This window comes from Drosophila subpulchrella, unplaced genomic scaffold, assembly GCF_014743375.2.
Source record: "Drosophila subpulchrella strain 33 F10 #4 breed RU33 unplaced genomic scaffold, RU_Dsub_v1.1 Primary Assembly Seq354, whole genome shotgun sequence".
Taxonomy (NCBI): Eukaryota; Metazoa; Arthropoda; class Insecta; order Diptera; family Drosophilidae; genus Drosophila; species Drosophila subpulchrella.
Window position 1 is genome coordinate 7425190 of NW_023665577.1, and position 21071 is coordinate 7446260.

The window sequence follows — 21071 nt, forward strand, 5'->3', positions numbered from 1 at the left end:
GACAACGCTCAAACGCCGTGCGACAGTCGGCGCGATAAGTTGTAATTGCCGCCACGGATAAATCATCCGCGAAGTTCAAAAATATATATAGGAACAAACCCGAAACCGAATCAAAAACCGAAAACCCCAAAACAAACCCGAAGTGGTCGATGCTTTCGAAATATTCGGACAATCGGCGTTGAGGGTTAAACGCAGTCGGACGTAGAACACCGTGTCCTTTCGGTTCGCGCTCCTTGTGATATCATCCACTCCCAGTTGGGTGCGCTTTCCTTAACCTGCCGGGTGTGTAAAATGCCAGTGCGCTCAGTTCGTTAACTTTCCCCCAAAGGTGCTCGTGCAATCGATAAGAAACCCCATCCAGTATCCAGTGGACACTAAAGTGCAAGGACTCCCGCGGACCGCATCATGGCCGATCGCTTCCAGATCTCAAAGGTGAACGGCACCGCGAACGCCGGATACGATGGCGAGGGATCAGCTCCCTCCGACCAGCCGGACGCATCTCATCCCCATCCCCCGTCCAGCAACGAGAACCACCTGCAGCCCAAGGCTCCGGGAGAAAGCGGCGAGAATCGCCGCAGCTCGCGCCTGTCCTTCCGCGGATTCGGACACTTCCTGCGGAAATCGGACGCCGAGCGCAAATTCAGTCTCGCCCAGCTAACGAAGTAAGTTAACTTTAAATTTCACGCATTCCCGGGCGAAATTACCAACGATTGGTTGGGAAGTGTGTCCACACAGGGAAAAATATGCCAAAAGGGGGTGTTTACCATTAGTTATAAAGAACTCTCTTTATTGTAATAATATTATAAACGAGCTCTAAATCGTCTTTTGTTTCTATAAAAAAACTAATCTTTGTAAAACTGTCAACGATTACTTTAAAATATTTTCTAATAATGCATTTTGACTGTTGATATTGGAAGCAAAACAAAAAATTTAGAGTTGGCAATTTGGAACGGATGCTTATTGTTGAACTTTTGTTTTTTTTCTGAGCAACGAATGACGAAGACTTAATGATAAATAAAATAATTAAATTTATTTTTATGGACCTTTAAATTTAAAATGGATAAACGTACGTTTGTTTTGAATTTAAAGCTTTTTATTTCTTTCAAATTGATTCATCATGCAAAGGTACATGATATTTAGTAACTTAAAGTACTTCAAAATGTATTTAATATTAAAATGTTTTTCAATTTTTTTTTAGTTTTAATCATATTATATGAAAAAGGAAAATTTGTTAAACACTATTTTTTTTAAATGTCTAGTTCAAAGTAATACCTTTTAATGGATTTAATTTACAACAAAACAAACCTTTAGACATATTCTTTTCCGTTTTCCGAACGACGAGCTCGTCGATAAATTAATTTCCCTTGGCTAGCCGTTGATTTTGATTTTAAAACATTAGATTATAAGCCACACAACTTGTTGAATTTTTGATAATTGCTTCGATTAGTGTGATAATTCGCCTAGATAAGCTTCGTTGTGATTCAGCTGATACCTTTTAGGTGCTTGAGATATATTATTTCCATTAATTATAGCGCACGTGGGGTCTGAACTCGCGCCTAAAACAATTTAGAAATAACACAACAATTAATTAGAGTTTTCCCGAAGCAAATTAATCATTAATGTTCCGTTCCGTAATGAGTTTCAATTGAGTTGCCGACACATGTTTAAACTTAGTCAGCTTCTGTTTGTTGTGCACCTCGGAAAAATAAATACATATTATTTACACTAGGCATCGGTGGAGCCAGAAACAGACAAAAATCGCGTAAAAATTGTCAGATAAATTAAAAGTGAAACGGAAAAATTCCGTTTGTATAACCGAAATGAAGGTTACATTATGCCAATTTATTGTAATCACGTTTGGCACATAAACACAAAAAATGACAACAGATTGAAAAGCTTATCGAGAGCAACATCGCCCAAAATTGGAGTAGTGTGTCACTGTCAGTGTCGATTGTTAAATCACATTTTCCCTGAGTTGATCGCAGTGTATAATTTTTAGCACATCCCAATCGGTGCTCAACCAGAATGTAATTGTAGAAAATTACGGTAGGTTCTTTTAATGGGCTTGTACTTGCTGCGATGAGTTAATAATGCACTTAAATGGGCATGGAATGTGAAAATTTTCAAAATTAAAAGTGTATAGGATAAATTATATTAAAAAAAAATGGCAGTTTCAACGTAGAAACGATTACTCAAGAAGTCACAGATCATTGACAAATTAAATTTGTTCCGGATTAATTAGAATTTTTCACTTTTGATTATTCAAATTTTGACACATGACTGTTGACTGCGGTTAAATTAACGATGTCGACCCAGACCCGCGAAAGCTTTGCGAATTAATTTTTTTCCACTTTCGATATATCATAAGCACATGCTCGAATTAAATTCAATTAAAGGCTGCCAAAGATCTGTCCGAAAAATGTAAGACCTCCAGTTTTGTTGGTACAAATAAAGACAGCCGATGATTTGTTTTCTCGGAAACTTTGCACACGGCAGGCGAATTACATCAGCCTGCCGCATGAATAATAAAAACACTGACAGAAATGCAGCCCGTAAAAGTCACTTCGCGTTCTCAAAGTCGCTCGTTTTTGGCACAAGGATTGCAGTGCCATCGATCGGATCGGATCGGGAAATTCGATCAAGTTGCACTCCACAAATTCCGGAGCTGTCAGTCCGAGTTTCTCGCCGGAGGATGAGCGTGTCAACAAATAAATTGCGAGCGCCAATGAATTCAATTGATCGGTGCCTCCCGAACTCTGCCCAGCTCCAATTGTACAACTAACTCAGACTAGCTGATTCCCAACGAAACCGGCCAGCAATCAATGCCCATCGACTGGGACTCCATATACATGTTTATATGTTGGGGGTATATGTACACTGGTCGGCATATGTATTTTGACAAAATAAAAGTTAAGTATACTCATAACTTGAATTTACTTCTTGTAAACTATAGGCATCAATGGAAAGGTAATTTCAATGCCGTTTGAATGATACAATACATTTCTTTACCCATTCAGTACTTATTGAAAAGGACAAATTTGTGTAAATCAACTTTTAAATTTTTTTTTCAAACTTTTTTCCTCGACTTGAAAACTTAAACTTTTTGATGCAAAAAGTTTCTTCAAACAAAAATAATAGTAACTGCAAAAAGAATTTTTCAAAAATCATTTTCCTTATATTTTTTATGATTTTTTGAAGGTGACAATGTCGGAAAAAATTTGTATGAAAAAGAGAAAAATATGGCTCAAATGCCTGTTTTTAAGCATTTTCAAAAATTCATAAAAAATATAAGAAAAATGATTTTTGAAAAATTCTTTTTGCAGTTACTATTGTTTTTGTTTGAAGAAACTTTTTGCATCAAAAAATTTAAGTTTTCAAGACGAAGAAAAAAGTTTTTAAAAAAAATTTAAAAGTTGATTTACACAAATTTGTCCTTTTCAATAAGTACTGAATGGGTAAAGAAATGTATTGTATCATTCAAACGGCATTGAAATTACCTTTCCATTGATGCCTATAGTTTACAAGAAGTAAATTCAAGTTATGAGTATACTTAACTTTTATTTTGTCAAAATACATATGCCGACCACTGTATTTGGGCCCATGTTTACACGCTGTACATAAACATATATGCACAGAGTGTGGAACTGTATCTGTCTGGCAAATGGATTGGAAATGGAAAATGGAATTAAGGAAAAGCCACAAGATGCCCCGTTCTCTTAGCTGAATGCTTGCAATTTATTTAGTAGCACAATGAAAGACGCCCTCGAGAGATTCTTTCTATAATTAATAAACGTTCATAAATTATTCTTCAACTGAGCGGCGATCTGAAGGGATGAGGATCGTAAGGCAAAGTTAAAAAACTACATCAAATAAGAAAGTTGGGACTGTAATTTATGGTGATTTCTTTACGATGCAAGAAGAACCTTGGAAAGAAAAAAGAATATTGCCATTAAAGGGGTCGTTAAAAAAGCATCTTGCACAAATCCAGGCTTTCAAAAATTAATCAAGTTTTACGAAAAGGATTGGCTTAACTAAGGAACCGGGTTAGTGGGTCAACCGAAAGTTCGTGCCGGCATACACGACACCGAATTCTGATACCAACAAACCCAGTATACTTGAAAATGTAACCTTATTCTCAATCTATTAAATATTAAACATTTTACTTAAGAACCCCAAAACATATTTTAAAATCATTAGCTTGACTTAGTAAATACTTTTTAGACTATCTACCATTCAAAACATTTCAAATATTATTTGATCAAGGACCTTGTTTAATACTAGGTCCTTAATCGAATAAGATTTGAAAGACTTTATAAAAAGTATTAACTGAGGGATCTTATATCATGATATAAGTTTAAAATTGCTTCGTATTAGTCAGAACGCGATCCCGTGTGAGTAATGAGTGTGCTGCAGAATGCATTACATTTGGGTCCCCCCTTTCGTACCTCAATTCGACTGTCCACCTTGCCCCCTTTCGATCCCTTCGAATCGGCGCCTTTGTCCGCTCGTGGCGCCGTACTGTGCTCAGCGATTATTGCCTTCCTCATTCCGGTTTTTTCCTTTTTAAGATTTTAAATTATATTTTGGCATTGCTTTGGCAATGGCTGTGCTGTTTCTGCGCCCGCCTCGGCTAATGTTATTGTTTTTGTTTCTGATTTCGTTGGCGATCAGTAAATATACATCATACAAGAGGGCGGGCACTCTCTCTCCGGCCAGAAGAATTTTCCGATAAAACTCGATTTTTCTCGATTTCGGCGTGGAACCCCTGACCTTCTGCTCGGCTACCTTTACCACTCGGCTGGCCGATTTTATTGTCTTATTATTTATGTGTATACACAAATAACTTGGTTCTTACACTTGGGATCCGCTGGAGAGCCGCGTAGTCCGGAGTGGGTATGGTATTGGGTATTTGGCATATGGAACTGGGTATTTCTACTCGGCACGCTGCACGCAACGGTCATGCTGCCCGAGGCGGTGATGGTTCTGCTTCCGTTTCATCAGTACGGCGCCTTTGCCCCGGCGAAAGTGACTCCTCTAACCGGATATTTCCTCTTTTCTCGTGATTGCAGGGAGAGTCTGCCGCGCCTGGACAACTACCGCATTTCCATGCGCAACCTGAAGCGTCCTTCCATCGGAGAACTGCAGGGAGAGGCGGTCGATCAGGTGAGTTCCCAGTGGCCAGTTCCCCAGCTCGAAACTCGAGTCCATGACGTAAGCGCATCCAGTTGCCATAACAGTTTGCATAATCAGTGAAGGCAGTGAAAATCAAGGTTTGGTTTAATGAATCCTGTGCATCACGGACTAAACAAGTAAAAACAGAGTATAAGAAAATGTGCATTGATTAAAAACCATCTCCACACAAGCTGATAAAAATAAGTTCACAGCCATGCTTCCATTACTCATCATGTGTTCAGAGGAATTTAGAGTTTAACACGGGTTGTAGGGGAAGTTCTTAATAGAATTCACAGAAATCTCTTCAGGCGAAATTCGGGTGAAAGCATTATACAAGCGTAAATAGAAGTTTACCCCCGAATTTCGCTCAAGGAGAAAGATAGCTTGCGATTTAAAGATAGCTTGATTGGCCAGAAATTCTGAAATAAATTGACCAGGGTTGAACTTCAACTGAAAATTAATCAGTTGGTGATTTTTCAAAAAGAACACTCAAACAATCGACTAATCGGTTGATAGCCTAGATCCACTATGTATTCAACCTTGCCCAATAATCGGACAACCAATAGGCATGGAATGCACTTGAAAACGTCGGAAAACATATTTAGAAATCATTCCATCAGCTTTCCTCCGGGATTAGTGATAGGCCCAAGTGCCTTCAGAGAACAAGTATTATTTTTTAGTTTTTAGTGTCAAACTCGGGGATCTGCGTTGTGTTCGCAGTGGCATAATCCTTGCAGCGCACTTCAGTCGTTCCCTACTCAGTTCTGAAAACATTTCAAGTACTCGGCAAATAAACAAAGCAGAGCGAAAATACCTAGGAAATCATGAGGCGAAGCAGAAACAGAACCAAAACAAAAAATATGGATATCGAAACATTTTTTGTTCGACTCTCAAATCGTACTCGCACTTTGGCCAGCCTCAAAAACATGCCCATGTACATTGTACACATACGTATTTATATCTGAATTTCATTAATTCGCTTTCTGATTTATTTACTCGAACAATTTTCACATTTCCGACGTGCAAATTGTGAGTTTTCCATGACGTCTTCCGGGCATCCCATCGATTGATGTCTAGTGCCAACAGATTTGAGCGCTTCTATCGCGATGACGTTGTGGCCACTTAAGATAAACCGCCAGTACCTCAGTCAAGGTCGCCCACTTTCCCAAATCAGCCTTCTCGGAACCCACCACCATGTTGGGCTTATCGCTCAGGGAGAATTGTGGAGGGCGGGGGGACCTATGAGTCCCCCAGTGTTACGGTTTTTATGTTTATCGCCGGGGTAATAAATTTGATGCGTCTATAGCGAACTCGCGTCTGGGGGTCCGGTGGTCAAGCAGTTTTCCCTCGAATGGCCTCTCCCCCTCATATTTTCTGTATGGTTTAATTAATTCACTTTGCCCGGCTTCTACGGGCCACCACGGCGTATGATAGATATCGTAAAAATTGCATTACAATCCAGCAACGGCTCATTAGGGGAATACCAATTCCAAGACGGCACCTAAAATATAGAAAACAACGTTCCATTTTGCGATAAGAGGCACTCAACAAAAATGGTTCTAAAACTAAAATTAAAATTTCTGGCATTTTAGACGGCTGGAGCCAAAACTATTTTTAAAGTTCCTCAAACGGATATGACCCACAGATATAAGGTCATCCAAAGAGTTTATGAACAACAGTAATTGAATAATTGTCATTAGCATCCCTAAAAACTATTTCTCGAAACCGGTACTCGTAGAGTATACTAGAAAGTATGTGATAGGTAGAAGGTAGCACTTCCGACCCCATAAAGTATATATATTCTTGATCAGGATCACAGCTAGAAAGTTTTTTAAATTTAAAAGAAATGTAAATGAGGTTTTCTTTTTATTATTAATGATTAAAATTGGACGATTTATTTAAATGTTATAGTTAAATATGTTCAATACTTAGCAAAGTCAAGTAAGATTGCACGCCACATGCAGGAAATCAGCTATTTTCACTAATACGCCACCAAGCTGCTAGGGGCGCAGATAGTTGGTGCTATAGGCTTGGTGGAGTTAGTTGGCGCAAGGATGCGCTATATAGCGCTAGGTGTGCTAGTGCAAAAAAAAAAAAACAGATGTCCTGGAAGCATATCTTCATCCCTCTCTTACTCCTTTTAGGTGAGTAACGGGCATCTAATAGTCCATGCCATCGACAATAGCGTTTTCTCTTGTTTTTTTTCCAGTTATTAAAGAAAGAATACTAATCGTTTACCAATTAAAGTTTTTTGCTTACACGCTTAAGAATTCTCCGTGTAAATATTGTACTGTGTTAGAAATTCATCAGTTTAAAAAACCGGTTACATTTGGATAAGAGCGGTTTTAGGGATTGGTTTCTTTTACAAATTAGCTTCCAGAAGATGGGATGGTTCTGTAAAACCAGTTTTACACAAGAACACATTCTTATCCAAGCAAGCGTTTTGAAAAAGTTTACAAGTATATACATTTTAAGAATTTTATATAATTATTTATAGTATCCACACAAAAATTTAAAACTAAAGCTATAGATCATGTTTTTAGATATATTATAAAATTAAAAAGACTATAATAATAAAAGCCCAAAACTTCGCTTGGCTCCTCGATATTTTAGTGCCAACTTGTACGACTACTTTGTAACTACTGTAAAGTAGCCCTTTATAAAAAGTTTTGGATGTAAGTACCTCAGATAATCAGGTAGAATAGAGATTATTGTCAAAAGAAAAAACCTGTTAGGAACAACACAAGTCCAGAAATCTGTGAAATTATTTTTGTGTTTTACAGGGGTACTCAGTTTTGTTGAATCTACTTGTATGGATTTTTCTATTCTTTTCTTTTCATTCAATGATTAATTTGCCAAATTATGAAATTTGACCAAAAATTGATTTAACATGAAACTCATTGCCCATTTGTTTAACGAGACGGGAGAGTATGGACTACCTGCAGTTTTGTCTTCAAGATATCCTAAATATTCAGGTTAATGTCTTTATTTATGAAATACCTATTGGACTTAATTCCCTGTGTTGAATTCGGCTTTGCCCACTTACACTGCCTGACAAAAATAGTCTAGTTGCGGAGTTGAGAACTTGGAAGAAAACAAATCTTGCTTTTACTTCTGCACAAGTTCTGCTCCTTGGGAATATGCAAAATCAACACGAGCGAGCTTCATTCGATTTTCGCTCGGTCGCCTCGGCCTTAAGTGGATTTTTCCGCATCCATCCATGGCCCATAATGCGCAGGGCGATATCGATGACAGCGCTGAAGCCAAATTAATTGTCAACAAGATGCAGCCATGCATCTGCCATGGGCCAGGCCACATGGACATTGTTTCAAGGAGCAGCGGGGCAGCAGGAGCTCCCAGGGTAAACAGCTCACTACAGTGAACGCCATAGCCATATGTGCGGCTGGGGGTGGCTATAATGCAGGACAAGTGTGTCGTGTCATTAAAACTGACAGCAACGGCCCGCAGATGTTGCTGGAGCTGTTGCCATTGACGTTAGTTGATTCGTTGCTTATCATAAACAGGGTTCCAGGGCGTTGGCATGGCACTGGATGTGCCTGTGGAGCCTTGCCGCATTAAAGCCGATAGAATCCGCTCCAGAACCGCCGGTGCCCGAGTGCACGAGTGTTGAACCTGTCACGGCTGCTGACAGGACGTCATTTTGATAAACGCTCGCGCTGAGCAATGGATTATTCCTCACTTTCAATCAATTAGGCTGACAGGCAGCCCACTCGAGATGCGGCGGACACCCCGAAAAACATTACCAGTTCTTGGCAGTTTTAAAGCGCCTGCCATCGAACCCCTCAACAGCAGTAATTTGTCAAATCGAATGGCAATATCGGACAATATTATCAACATCTTTCGGCGCACAACGTGGCGTATGCGCGATTCGCCGGCGCACTGTTTACATCATCAAGAGGGCAGCCTGTGGCGTGTTTGCCATTTCGGATTCCTTTTGTATTGCACTTGTAATTACAATTCTAATTTACAATTCATAGCCAAAGAGCTGGCTGCTATTTTTATACCATTTTATCGATTTCCTAATGCAAAAGTCTTGCTGGAAAATCTTTGTTTACCGCACTGCCATTGCCCCGAACAAGCCATTAAATTATTGGCGCATATAACAATATGTTTACCCCATTTGTGTTGCATTTCTGATACTTACCCATTGTACGAATGGCCGAGGGCGCGGGCACCTCGTGGAAAATCTCTTTTCTTAATGATGAAAATGCCATTTTTCCATATTTATTGGATAACTCATTTGGCCTTATCGATTTTCTGCGCACTTCCTTTATTGCCGTAAAATTTCCAGTTGAAACGGCCTGAATCTGCCATAAACAACGTCTTAAAGCTTTATAGAGGGGCTTTAGGATCCACAGCTTCTCTTCATAATCAGTCGCCATAGTTAGCCACAGACTCACTTTTCCTGAAGCTAATAATAATTCTGTGCCGAGTCAATTCATTTTCAGCTATTTATGGAAATTGCGATTATAACCTTCGGGCCTCGCATCCCCACTTCAGCCCCACATCTATCATCCATATTTTGGCTCCCTTTTGTCTATTAACCGAACTCAAATCACTGGCACAAGCCAGCCAAGAAAGTGGCTTAGCTCCCGGTTTTCCCCCCTTTTCCCCATGTCATAAAGCACAAATAGCAATTTCAATTCCAATTTTGGGTGCGAAAATTTTCCACGCATCGACCACAATAACAAGACAACTTGAACGGGGAAAACAACCGCAGAGCCAAATGCGTATTTCGCTAAATGAAATGGACAAAGGAAGGAAGCGCCAGAGGGTCGCACTAGTGAGACCACAAACACCACCTAGTCCTCCCCTTAAAAACCCCTGAATTGGAGGACACACGGAGAGAAAGGGACTTTAAGTAATCCAAATACAACTTTAATCGTTGCTACTATGTGTGATACCAAGAAAGTTAAAATTTGTTTGCTTATTTATATTACTCTGGATATAATGTAATTCTAAACATCTGTGTTAGACCAACATTTAACAATACCATTTCATGATGGTATCATTCCAGTGCCTTACATATTTTGGTATTTAAAGTTTACTACTCAGACAAGAATTTTATGAAAGTGTATAAATGTTTATGTTTGCGTCTGTCTGAGTTGGCGTCCGCTCGAAGCCGCCAAAAACGTGTAAACAATCAACATTAACCACCCACCGAGGAGGACTAACTAACCAGCATTGCGTATACGCAGCGTGTGCGGGTTGGTCGCTCTGGGGCTGTGGGCCCGAATTCCCTCCGTGAATCGATGTCGTCCTGCCCAACCCTGCCTCCGCCACATCCCACATCCCACATGCCACGTGAGGCACTTCCAATTGGAGGCGCTTTAAAAAACATTCAATTATGTGGGCAAACAATGAAATAAATGAGCCCCGTTCCACCGGTGCGACAAATGGCAAAACAATAACTGGGCAAGGGCAAGGGAGCAATGTCTTGTGTAAATCTATTAAATTATCACAATCACAAGAAATTGTTCTGCCCAGCTTGGATCAATGCCAGTGGAAGTTTTTAGGGCGATCTAATTGCCAGCCCCGTAAATTACCGCATGTGATAAGTAAATATGCTTCGAGTGGAAATATGTTCTCTTCTTGTGGTTCAAATAGCTGGTCATAAAAAAACAGAATTTAATTAAAAATGTTTTGGTTTCGCCAAGTGGAATAGAACATCGGAATTTTATTACCCTTTTAAGGGAATTCCTATGGCAAGAGACTTACCAGCCTGACACTATTTTTTGAGTTGATCAGTAAATATTATAGCTTTATAGTTTTTAAAGTCATTTAAAACAGGGGCTACTATAAAGAGCCACCATTATATTTTCTCGAGTAATTTTCTTTCAATATTTTAGTTTTTTGGTTTACCCCTCGTTTCCTCAGTATATTATAGAGTTGCAATTAAACCGCTTTTTAAACATTTTTAGCTACGTAGCCCCTAAAAATGGAATTACCTTCAAGTTTATTATCTTTGGATTTGCACTAGCAATAATGCCATTACTTATCGCAGTTAGAGCAAGTTGTTTACAATTTAATAAACGAATGCCGTTCATCGAAGCACAAAAAATACGCTTACATTCAAATAGTTAGAACCTAAGCGATGTTTACATCATCAAAAAGGCCCATAAGCTTATGTTTCCAGAGGCTTAAAATACATTTGAGCTACAAAGACTTCATCTTAAAAAAATGTTGGGTAATAAAATCGAGTTTTTAGCACCTTAAAAAAGGGCCCTTTTACAGTGAATTCCTCGGGAGAATCATGACATTTCAACTAATAACAGCATTGTTAGGTTTAATTGACACATTACTGTCACTTCCTCAGTTAGGTTTATGTGGATGTGGTCTTTATTTGTACATTTTGCTACCCTATTGGACAAGCCCTAACTCCAAGCAAAGACAATACTTTCAGGATTAGTAAAAATAGTTAAGTTCGTGGCAGCTCATTTCGGTTTCAGCTTTTATTTGAACATTTTTATAATGTTTCGAGTTTTAGTGCTGTGATAAAAACGAACTTTAATTAGAATGAAAAGCAATATGAAGCTCCCCATAATCTGGTTGTTGCTCTTTATTTGGTGGTGTTGCTTTTGCTTTGGCTGGCGTCGACGGGTCGTTAATTGAATACGAGTACTAAATTGCACACATGTCGTATGAGTAATTCCGAATAAAATCCCACTGAAACAGCTGTTGGAGTAGCACCAAGTTTACCAAAATGCCGAAGTCAATTCAATGAAATATTTAACATACTTTCGATTGAATGCTACCCATGTCAAGATCCCATTATCAGGCAAATAATGATTGCCACAATTAGCGGTATGATGATGGCCTTTATTTGTATGCATAAGTTATTAGCGGGGTGGTAGATTAATAAAACATCATAGTTATTGCTGATCAGTGAAAATGGCCCATATAAAAGTTTACGATTAATAATATATATGTTTATATCGTTTTTTAAGTATTTAAGTATTAAATGATCCATTCTTCGTTGCAGAGCATTACTATTCCCGAACCCGAACCGGAAAGCACTGGCGGACACATCAAGCTGGGATGGATTGTGGGCGTCCTGATACCATGTCTCCTCAACATCTGGGGCGTCATGCTCTTCCTGCGCCTCAGCTGGGTGGTGGCCGAGTCCGGCATCTTGCAGTCGCTGATTATAATTACGATCTCCGCGGTGGTCTGCGTCATCACGACGCTCTCGCTGTCAGCCATTAGCACCAACGGCGAGGTCAAGGGTGGCGGGGTCTACTTCATCATATCCCGTTCGCTGGGGCCCGAGTTTGGGGCGTCGGTGGGCGTGGTGTTTGCCTTCGCCAACGCCGTCTCGGCCTCAATGAACACCATCGGCTTCTGCGAATCGCTAAATGTTTTACTGAGTGAGTATCAATTAATTTCACCAAGGGTTCAATTTATTACCCCCGGTATTCGTAAAGAAAGAGGGAATGCTTAGTTCGGTTTAAAGTAACAAAGTTCGATTCGTACCGGTCTTAACTTGGGCAGGTATTTGATCGATTTAGTCGTTAAATTTGTAAATAAAATATAAAGGTTCCTTACACATTTAAATAAGAAGGGTATAGTCGAGTTTATGTTTAGTTTCCGTAAATAGGTAAGGCGTACTAAATGAAAATTTCAAACACAAATGCCTTCTTAGAATTAAAAAAAAACAGTATAGCCAATAGATATTCTCAAGATATTAAAGGTTTCCAGATCCCGACTTCAGTCAGACAGTCTTGAGCCTGATAGCAAAAAAGCTATTATAATTATCCGCGTTTCCAACTTGTTATTATTAACCAATTACTTCTGTAAACTATTTATAATTCAACAAACCATTTTTCAGAGAACAACGATCTGAAGATTGTCGACAACGGTATCAATGACATCCGAATCGTTGGATCGGTGACTGTTTTGGTACTCATCCTGATCTGCTGCGTGGGCATGGAGTGGGAGACGAAGGCGCAAAACTTCCTGATCGTCACTATTGTCCTGGCCATCTTCAATTTCCTTATCGGGGCTGCCATTGGACCTCAGGGAAATGAGCAGAACATATCAAGGGGTTTCGTAGGCTTCTCATGTGAGTTAACCACATTTAAACAAAATAACTATTCTACAACGGTTGACACTTTTTAGGGAGCACCTTCAAGGAGAACTTTGGCTCGGACTATCGTTATGCGGAGGGTGTGAACCACGACTTCTTCAGTGTGTTCGCCATCTTCTTTCCCAGCGTCACTGGCATTCAGGCAGGAGCAAATATCTGCGGAGATCTCAAGGATGCCGGGGCAGCCATTCCGAAGGGAACCTTCTGGTCGCTGCTCATCTCGATGACTTCCTACGCCCTCTTCGTCCTCTTCGCCGGCGGAGCTGCTGCGAGGGATGCCTCCGGCAACCCGGCGGACCTGATCAACGGCACTCTTGTGGCCTCGGAACTGCCCTGCATGGCCACCGGAAACTGCACCTGGGGTCTCTTCAACTCCTACGAGATGATGCAGGAGATGTCGCTGTGGGGTCCGCTGATCTACGCCGGGTGCTTCGCGGCCACGCTGAGTACGGCCCTGACCAACCTCCTGTCCGTTCCCAGACTGGTGCAGGCCCTGGGCATTGACCAGATCTACCCGGGCCTGATCTTCTTCTCGAAGCCCTATGGAAAGCACGGAGAACCGTACCGCGGCTACGTGCTCACCTTCTTCATCACCACGGGCTTCCTGCTGATCGGAGAGCTCAACCTGATCGCTCCCCTGATCTCCACCTTCTACCTGGCCTCCTACGCCCTCATCAACTTCTGCACATTCCACGCGGCCTTCGTGAAGCCACTGGGATGGCGACCCACCTTCAAGTACTACAACGCCTGGCTCAGTCTCTTCGGGTTCGCCATGTGTGTGGCCATCATGTTCCTGATAAACTACGTGGCGGCCATCATTACCTTCGGCATCATCTTCGCCCTGTACCTGGTGGTCATGTACCGCAAGCCGGAGGCCAACTGGGGATCCACCACGCAGGCGCAGCAGTACAAGGCCGCCTTGATGGCCGTGCACCGCCTGCAGAACGTCTCGGACCACGTCAAGAACTACCACCCGCAGGTGCTGGTGCTCTCCGGCGATCCAAAGACGAGGCCTCCACTGGTGGACTTTGGCTACCTGCTGACCAAGAACAACTCCCTGATGTTCGTGGCCAATATTATTCCGGTATGTAGATGGCGTTAATGCTTGGGAGTAATACTTGAAACAAGTATTTTAAAGAAAAATTGTATTTCCTAGGATCTCAAAATATTTGATCGTAAAAATACTATCATTATTAATTTAAATTATATGTACTTCTATTATGATCATTTCCAATTTGGATTTACTCAACCTTATTCCCACATTGCAGGTGCGAGTGGGCTACAAGAACCGTCAGCACTTGGTTAAGGATGGACAAAAGTACCTGGATGCTCGCAAGATAAAGGCCTTCTACAATGTAATCGATGGGTTCAGCCTGGAGGACGGAATCAATGCTTTGACCAAGTCCACGGGCTTCGGCAAGATGTCTCCGAACATAGTGCTGGTGGGCTACAAACCGGACTGGAATCGCTGTCGCAAGGAGGAGGTGGAGAGTTACTTTTCCATTTTGTAGTAAGTGAAACTCACTGATAATAGAGTTATGTATCTCTTACCATTTCGAACTTGCCCACAGCAATGCCTTCTCGCAGCGCATGGGCGTGGCCCTGCTCCGCCTGCCCAACGGATTGGACTTCTCGGAGCTGAGTTCCGAGGTCACTCTGCCACCCAACGGAATGGGTCACCTGCACACCGCCAATGCCCAAGGATTCACCAACGAGCTGATGCCGGCGGCCAATGCCGCCTCCGAGCTGCTGCACATAGACTCCAACCTCAACCTGGCCGGCATGGACAGTCCCAACTCCTCGTTCACAATGCCGCAGCCGGCGCCGATGCCCATCATGCAGCGCAGCTCCCGCAGCTACAAGGTGACCAACTCGGACGAGCCCGCCGTGACGTATCATACCAAGGGCGGATCGGACATTCCCCAGAACCTTCTGGAAGCCATGACCATATTTACGCGTAAACAGCCCAAGGGCACCATCGATGTCTTCTGGTTGTACGACGACGGAGGTGGGTGTCGAATTGCATTCTCTCCTGGTGGCCCTTTCTAATCCTCTAACCCCCTGAAATACAGGTCTCACCATTCTCTTACCATATATCATCTCCATGCGCTCCCACTGGCAGAACTGCAAGCTCAGGGTGTTCACCATGTGCCACGGCAAGGACGAGGAACAGGAAGAAAAGAGGTAAGAGTTGGTAACAAATTTAAAATACTTCTTAAAACCGGTTAGGACTTACCTTAAAAAAATATTGTAAAACATAGTTTAAGGTTTTCTCACAAATATCGCAAATTTTCGTATAAAAGCCACATCCATTTGACTAAGCTAGACTCATAGACAAAGATACATTTTAACTATCTAAAAAGGATGTTCATAAGAGCCTGGTTGTCTAAAATATTTTTTTTATATTAAATAAGTTCAGTAAGGATAATTTGATTAAAACTAGTGTTAATTTTTGGAAAATTAATTCATATTTAGAATTTTTAAATGATTCCTTTTAAAAGATATTCTATATGTTCTTTAACTACGATAAGAGGAGACACGTACCTTTATCCATAGTTTTAGTCACTATAGATTTTGATAGTTAACTATTATTTTTTCAAACCCACAGCATGGCCAGCTTGCTGACCAAGTTCCGCATCAAGTACTCGGAGCTTATCATGCTCAAGGGCGTGTCCGAGCAGCCGCGCGCAGACACACTGCTGAAGCACAAGCGATTGATCGAGCCCTTCCGCCGCGGAGCCAGGAACGAGTTTGGCATCACGGACGAGGAGCTGCAGAGCATGGCCGAGAAGACGAATCGACAGCTGCGCATCCATGAGCTGGTGGTCAAGCACTCCTCGAACGCTTCTCTGGTCGTCATGTCCCTGCCCATGCCGCGCAAGGTGAGCAGTTTGGTAGTGGCTCCTTGGACCCGTCCACTAACGTATCCGCCTTTTTCAGGAGGCCATCTCGGCACCGCTGTACATGTCCTGGCTGGAGATGCTCACCTCGGACATGAAGTGTCCGGTGGCATTGGCCCGCGGCAACCAGACGCCCGTTCTGACGCTCTACTCCTAGACTAGCCTCGCTTCCAGTTCGAGTACAACTTAGTATTATTAGCGGTTAGGTGTTCCGCCCAGTTCCCCGTAGAATCGAGCTCATCCCTGGAGTTGGCGTTGCGCCCCGCAACCCAATTGAATTTGAATTCCAGAGCCCAGACTCTAGTTCCAAGAGACTCACACTACTTACTCTTTTATATGAACGAACTCCTGAACGCTTGACGAAAGTCCCTAGTGAAGTTTTGTGTGAAACAGTTCTTATCCGATTTCCAAACGGATCCCGATCGACAAGTTTCAAACAATCGTGAGATCTGTTTCACATACAATAGCTTTAAGTTAATTACGAACTACTCTGAATAAATGAAAACCATTACATTACACTGGGTGTCGTTGTTTAATTTAAACAAGGACATTTTATTCAGCAAAATCTGTAGTTGAATAATCGGATCCAGGATATCCGGATAATATGGTGGATGGGTAATGAACGTTTAATTAGGTAGTGCTAGTAGTAAGCGCGTCGAGGATTGTTCTGAAAATAAATAAAAGGGTTATTTTTTATTATCCTTCGTCGTTCCTTTTTTAAAACCCATCTTAAAATTTAACCTACCAAAGGATTTGGACGAAAACGATACGCCAACATCATTCGCTTCCTGTAGGCGTCGTATTCATTGTCGCAGTCCTCCGGCTGGGCAGCGCTGCTCACCCCAAGTCCTTGGTTTCCATCGCGTTGCGGAGCCCTGTGTAACTCATATTATAAAAATATAAATAAAAGAAAAGGAGCCACTCACTTGTTCACGGGATCCACAATTCCGGCTCCGTCCTGTCCCAAGCCTTGCCCCTCCTTCCAACCGAGTTTCTGCAGCATTTGGAAGCCAATATTGTCCTCTTTCAGTTTGTACTCCTTGTAGTCGCTGAGATCAGGCTGCCGGTTGTTCTTCTTCGCCTCGTACTGCTCCATGAACTTTTTGAGCTCCTCGGGTGGCAGGAAGTCGCCAATGTGGTGCTTGCCCTCGCTTTGCTTGGTGAGGGCGTTGGCCCACAGCGATGTGGCCTCCATTTCAGCTGTGCGCAACTTGTGTTCCCACGTTCCGCCCTCAATGTCCTCGTCCGAGTCGTATTCGTACTTAAACTTTCCGCCGCGAGCCAGACGATCGATCTCCTGACGCTTGCGCATCATGTCCTGATACAGCAGGTTCACTTTGTAGTGCTCTTCACACTGCTTCCACTGCTCCTCGCTCAGCTGCGTGGATCCGTAGTTAAGGCGAGCATACTGCAGGAGAGCAGGGTCCGTGCGTGTGATGCTGCTTAGCATGGGTTTGTTTTGGTTACCAAAGTTTCCCGAAGTGCCTAAAACACATAGTATAAATTACTGTCATCATTTATGCTTACTGATTTTATTAAATGATTTACTGATCAATTTTGTGCTCAAATAACACACAAAACGTTATTAATTCCAAGAATCTTCCACTATTTTGCCATTTTATAGTACAGCTGCATAGATGGATGGTGCCAAGTGTGCATTGAATCTTTTTCTTTAAAGATATTTACATATAAAACAAAAAAAATGCTGACATCTGATCCAGGAAAATAAAGTGAGTTTCCAAAACAGAGTTTAAGAGTTTAATATTGAAGTTTAAACATCAAAATAGTGAACTATCCATATTCATATAATTTTATCTTGTGACAGGACTGTCCCATCAGTTATCAGATTTCATCTATTTTAAAACTCACTTGAGGTGGGCAACTGTTGCTCCTTCTCTCCCCAACGGCTCTTGCGCTCCCGCTTCCGTCGCTGCCTCTGCGACTCCTTGTCCTCCTGATCGTCATGGTCATCACCGTCCACCGCTCCTCCGGCGGCGGCCGCCTCTTCCCGCTCACGCCTCTCCTCGTCGCTCAGCTCGTTGCGGCACTCAATGCGGCGCTTGATGTTGTCCCGGTTGCGGTCCATCATGCCCCGCATGTACTCATCGTCCGAGTCAAAGTCCGCACTGATGGCCGACTCCGGGTCGTACTTGTCGGCCGCCGAGTTGCTGTGCTGCTCCTCGTGGTGTGGCTGAGCCTCCTGCTCCTTGGGCTGAGGCTGCTGGTCCCGGCTTAGCTGCTGATGCTCCCGCTCCCGTTGCCGTTCAACGCGCTGGCGCTCGTAGTCAAGGAGTTGGGAGCGATAGCTTCGGTACTGCTCGCAGCTCTTATCATAAAGAAACCTATTATCAAATTCAAAAGAAGTGAAACGTACAATGAAAAGTGCTCGACGCTAGTCACGTGTACAAAGACATTATATGAGTAACTGTTTGAGGCGCCCCATTAGCGGTATATTTTGAGATCTTAGTTGGCATCCGCCGGCTGGCTCCTCCAGATTTTAGACGACGATCGAGGAACGACGAATCTCTGAGCGTTCGGCGAGTCCAAGCGACTGCTCTGGCTAATCCTCACTGTACCCCCTTTAAGTTAGTTCGTTTGGTCGGTAAGTCCTCAGAAATTAAGTTTATAACTAAAACTTATCGGTACTTTAAAATCAACCACATTAACTGGGGGTTACACTAACCACTTTTTTTATATTTATCATGATTTTGACTTAATGCGGATTAAAGGAATTCATGAACCTACATGTACTGAACATGATTTTTAGTTTCAAAACCATATTTAGGTGACCAAAACAAAATCTCGATGCTTTTAAATTAAGTGAAAAGGATAGTTTCTTTTAAAGAAGAAATATTAAATGTTTATTGAACGTGAAATGGAATGCAACGTTTGGCAGCGGGAGTTAATTTTCTGTCGTGACATTCGAACGATCCAAGGATTTCAAAATTTACCTCACTAACATTGGCAGTATCAAATTGAAATAAAAATGGTTTAACTAGCAAATAAAATTCGGATTACGTGTGTAAAGGGCAGGACTAAAACACAACACTTCCCTAATTAAAACTCGGCAATATGTGCAAATAAAATGCCAACTTAAATCCCTAAGCTTTACGCCCCTCACCACCCCATGTCCTTAGACCGTCCCTTGGGTACCAGTCTTAATTAAAGCATGTTTAGGTCATTTACCACAAGGCCGGATGCAACTCGCTTCTATGCAAACGAATTTTATCTTCATAATCTTCACCATTTTCCGCGACCAGTGCGATTAGGTTTTCTAAGCACGTTGGCAATTGTATGCACGTTTCTGAAAAAACTACATAAATTGCTTTAAAATCGTGCTCAACGATTAAAGTTCTTTACAAATTGATGAGTAGGAAGTTGGAAGTAGGTAAGGATGAGGGATAGATGTTCGGTATGGGTGGGGCATGGCATATGACAGAACAGGCATCGAAGTTTGCTTGGCTTATGTTACACACCTTGAGGGGCAGCTGCGGGCTGAGGCGGCTGCGGAGGCACCACCTGTGGCAAATGTGGCTGCGGTTGTTGTTGCTCCATCTCCTCTAGCACAGGTGGCGGCGGTGGCGGTGGGTGGGGATTAACTTGCATTGCCATGTGTTCCGGCAGGAGACCAAGCTGCTCCGCCGAATGCCCGCCAATGGTGGGCATCTGGATAGCTTCCAGGTTTATTTGTGGCTTGGGTATCGCATTTAAGTCAAACTCCTTTGGCGCCGGTATGGCATTCAGCTGCATGGCCTCCACTGGCGTCGGTCCAAGCTGCATGTAAATCTGACCCATGTTGGCCAGCGCGATGGGCAGCTGTGGTGGCGGCGGGGGTGGAGGAGGAGCAACTGCCGCCGGGTGCAGGTGCAGAGGCAGGTGGCCGTGGAAGAAGGCGGCTGGCAGCTGCATTTGCGGTGGTCCCTGTTGCAAAAGCGTAGGATTGAAGGCAAACGGAGGCGGCGGTGGTGGCTGCACAGCCTGAACGGGAAGCCCAAAAGTCAGGTGAGTTGGAGCCGAGCTGGTCACAGTTATGGAGGTGGCCATGGCTGCTGCCGAGCTAATGGCGATGGCCGCCTCCAGCTGGGAACTGCTGTTCTCGGCGGTGTCAGTTTCCAGGGTACTGTTCTCCTCGGCGCTGCAATAGGCGGAAAATGAGGAACACATTTAAATGTTGTCTTTAATAAACACCTACCTGGGCATTTGTATGGGTGGAACGAGTAAGGGCTGCGGAGGCTTCTCATGCTTTTCGAGTATTTTCTTAAAGTTCTCCAGAAAGGAACCATCGTTGCAGAAGGTGTTCTTTACCTTCGGAGGTGGCTGTTCTACACTGGGTTGTGGCAGCTGCTGGCGCTTCTGGCCAAATGTGATCTTTCCCGTCTTGCCGGTGAAGCTATTGAGCGTCTTGGGGGCCACCGCGTCTTCCAACTTCACTTTACTGACCGTGGCCTCGATGGGACCCACCTCTAGGCCATTGCCCTCTTCGCCGGCCGTAAGGGGTGTGTCCTGGGCAGCAATGTCCGGGTTTTGGACATCCTCCTCCTCCAGCTCCCCGTTTCCAATCACTTTTACCGCAGGCGTCTCAGTTTTCAGTTGCGCCGCTAAGTTTTGCGCCGCAGCCACCGCCTTTGCCAGCTGCGCCGTCTTCTGTTTCTCGAGGATCTCCTGCCGCTTCTTGGCTATGATCTCCTCCTGCTTTGTCATCTGCGCGAAGCGGTCCACTCGGTGATTTCGCTGTGACATAATTTTATGCCTTGGATTCTGTTTAATTCCAAAATTTTCTTCTCCAGCAAAGCAGCAATGTTACCAGGTTATGTAAGTTGAATATACCCAAGCGTTTTCCATTGCACCAGTGTTAACAACATTATACTGAAATATACCAATAAGCTCTCAAA

General features: G+C 42.9%; 2 protein-coding genes across 4 annotated transcripts; one reads left to right on the forward strand and one right to left on the reverse strand.

Moving 5' to 3' along the window:
• On the forward strand, positions 1 to 16697 carry LOC119559808 (bumetanide-sensitive sodium-(potassium)-chloride cotransporter). The gene is made up of 10 exons (XM_037872893.1): positions 1 to 662; positions 5070 to 5163; positions 12176 to 12560; positions 13022 to 13255; positions 13312 to 14363; positions 14548 to 14789; positions 14851 to 15287; positions 15352 to 15463; positions 15888 to 16161; positions 16220 to 16697. The coding sequence occupies exons 1-10, from the start codon at positions 406 to 408 to the stop codon at positions 16334 to 16336; spliced, it is 3204 nt and encodes a 1067-aa protein (XP_037728821.1). The 5' UTR covers positions 1 to 405; the 3' UTR covers positions 16337 to 16697.
• LOC119559809 (formin-like protein 20) lies at positions 12108 to 21006 on the reverse strand. 3 transcript variants are annotated; one of them, XR_005220964.1, is made up of 8 exons: positions 20372 to 21005; positions 19656 to 20314; positions 19366 to 19492; positions 18049 to 18521; positions 17106 to 17664; positions 16925 to 17028; positions 16692 to 16846; positions 12108 to 16628 (listed from the first exon to the last, which is right to left on the reverse strand). XR_005220964.1 is itself a non-coding variant. In XM_037872894.1 (7 exons), the coding sequence occupies exons 1-7, from the start codon at positions 20917 to 20919 to the stop codon at positions 16820 to 16822; spliced, it is 2523 nt and encodes an 840-aa protein (XP_037728822.1). In that variant the 5' UTR covers positions 20920 to 21005; the 3' UTR covers positions 16711 to 16819. The 3 variants fall into 3 exon arrangements, 2 of the variants coding, with proteins under 2 accessions (XP_037728822.1, XP_037728823.1); XM_037872894.1 differs by lacking the exon at positions 12108 to 16628 and having other exon boundaries at positions 16711 to 16846; positions 16925 to 17054; XM_037872895.1 differs by lacking the exons at positions 12108 to 16628; positions 16692 to 16846; positions 16925 to 17028; positions 17106 to 17664; positions 19366 to 19492 and having other exon boundaries at positions 18274 to 18521; positions 20372 to 21006.
• Positions 21007 to 21071: the final 65 nt, after the last annotated feature.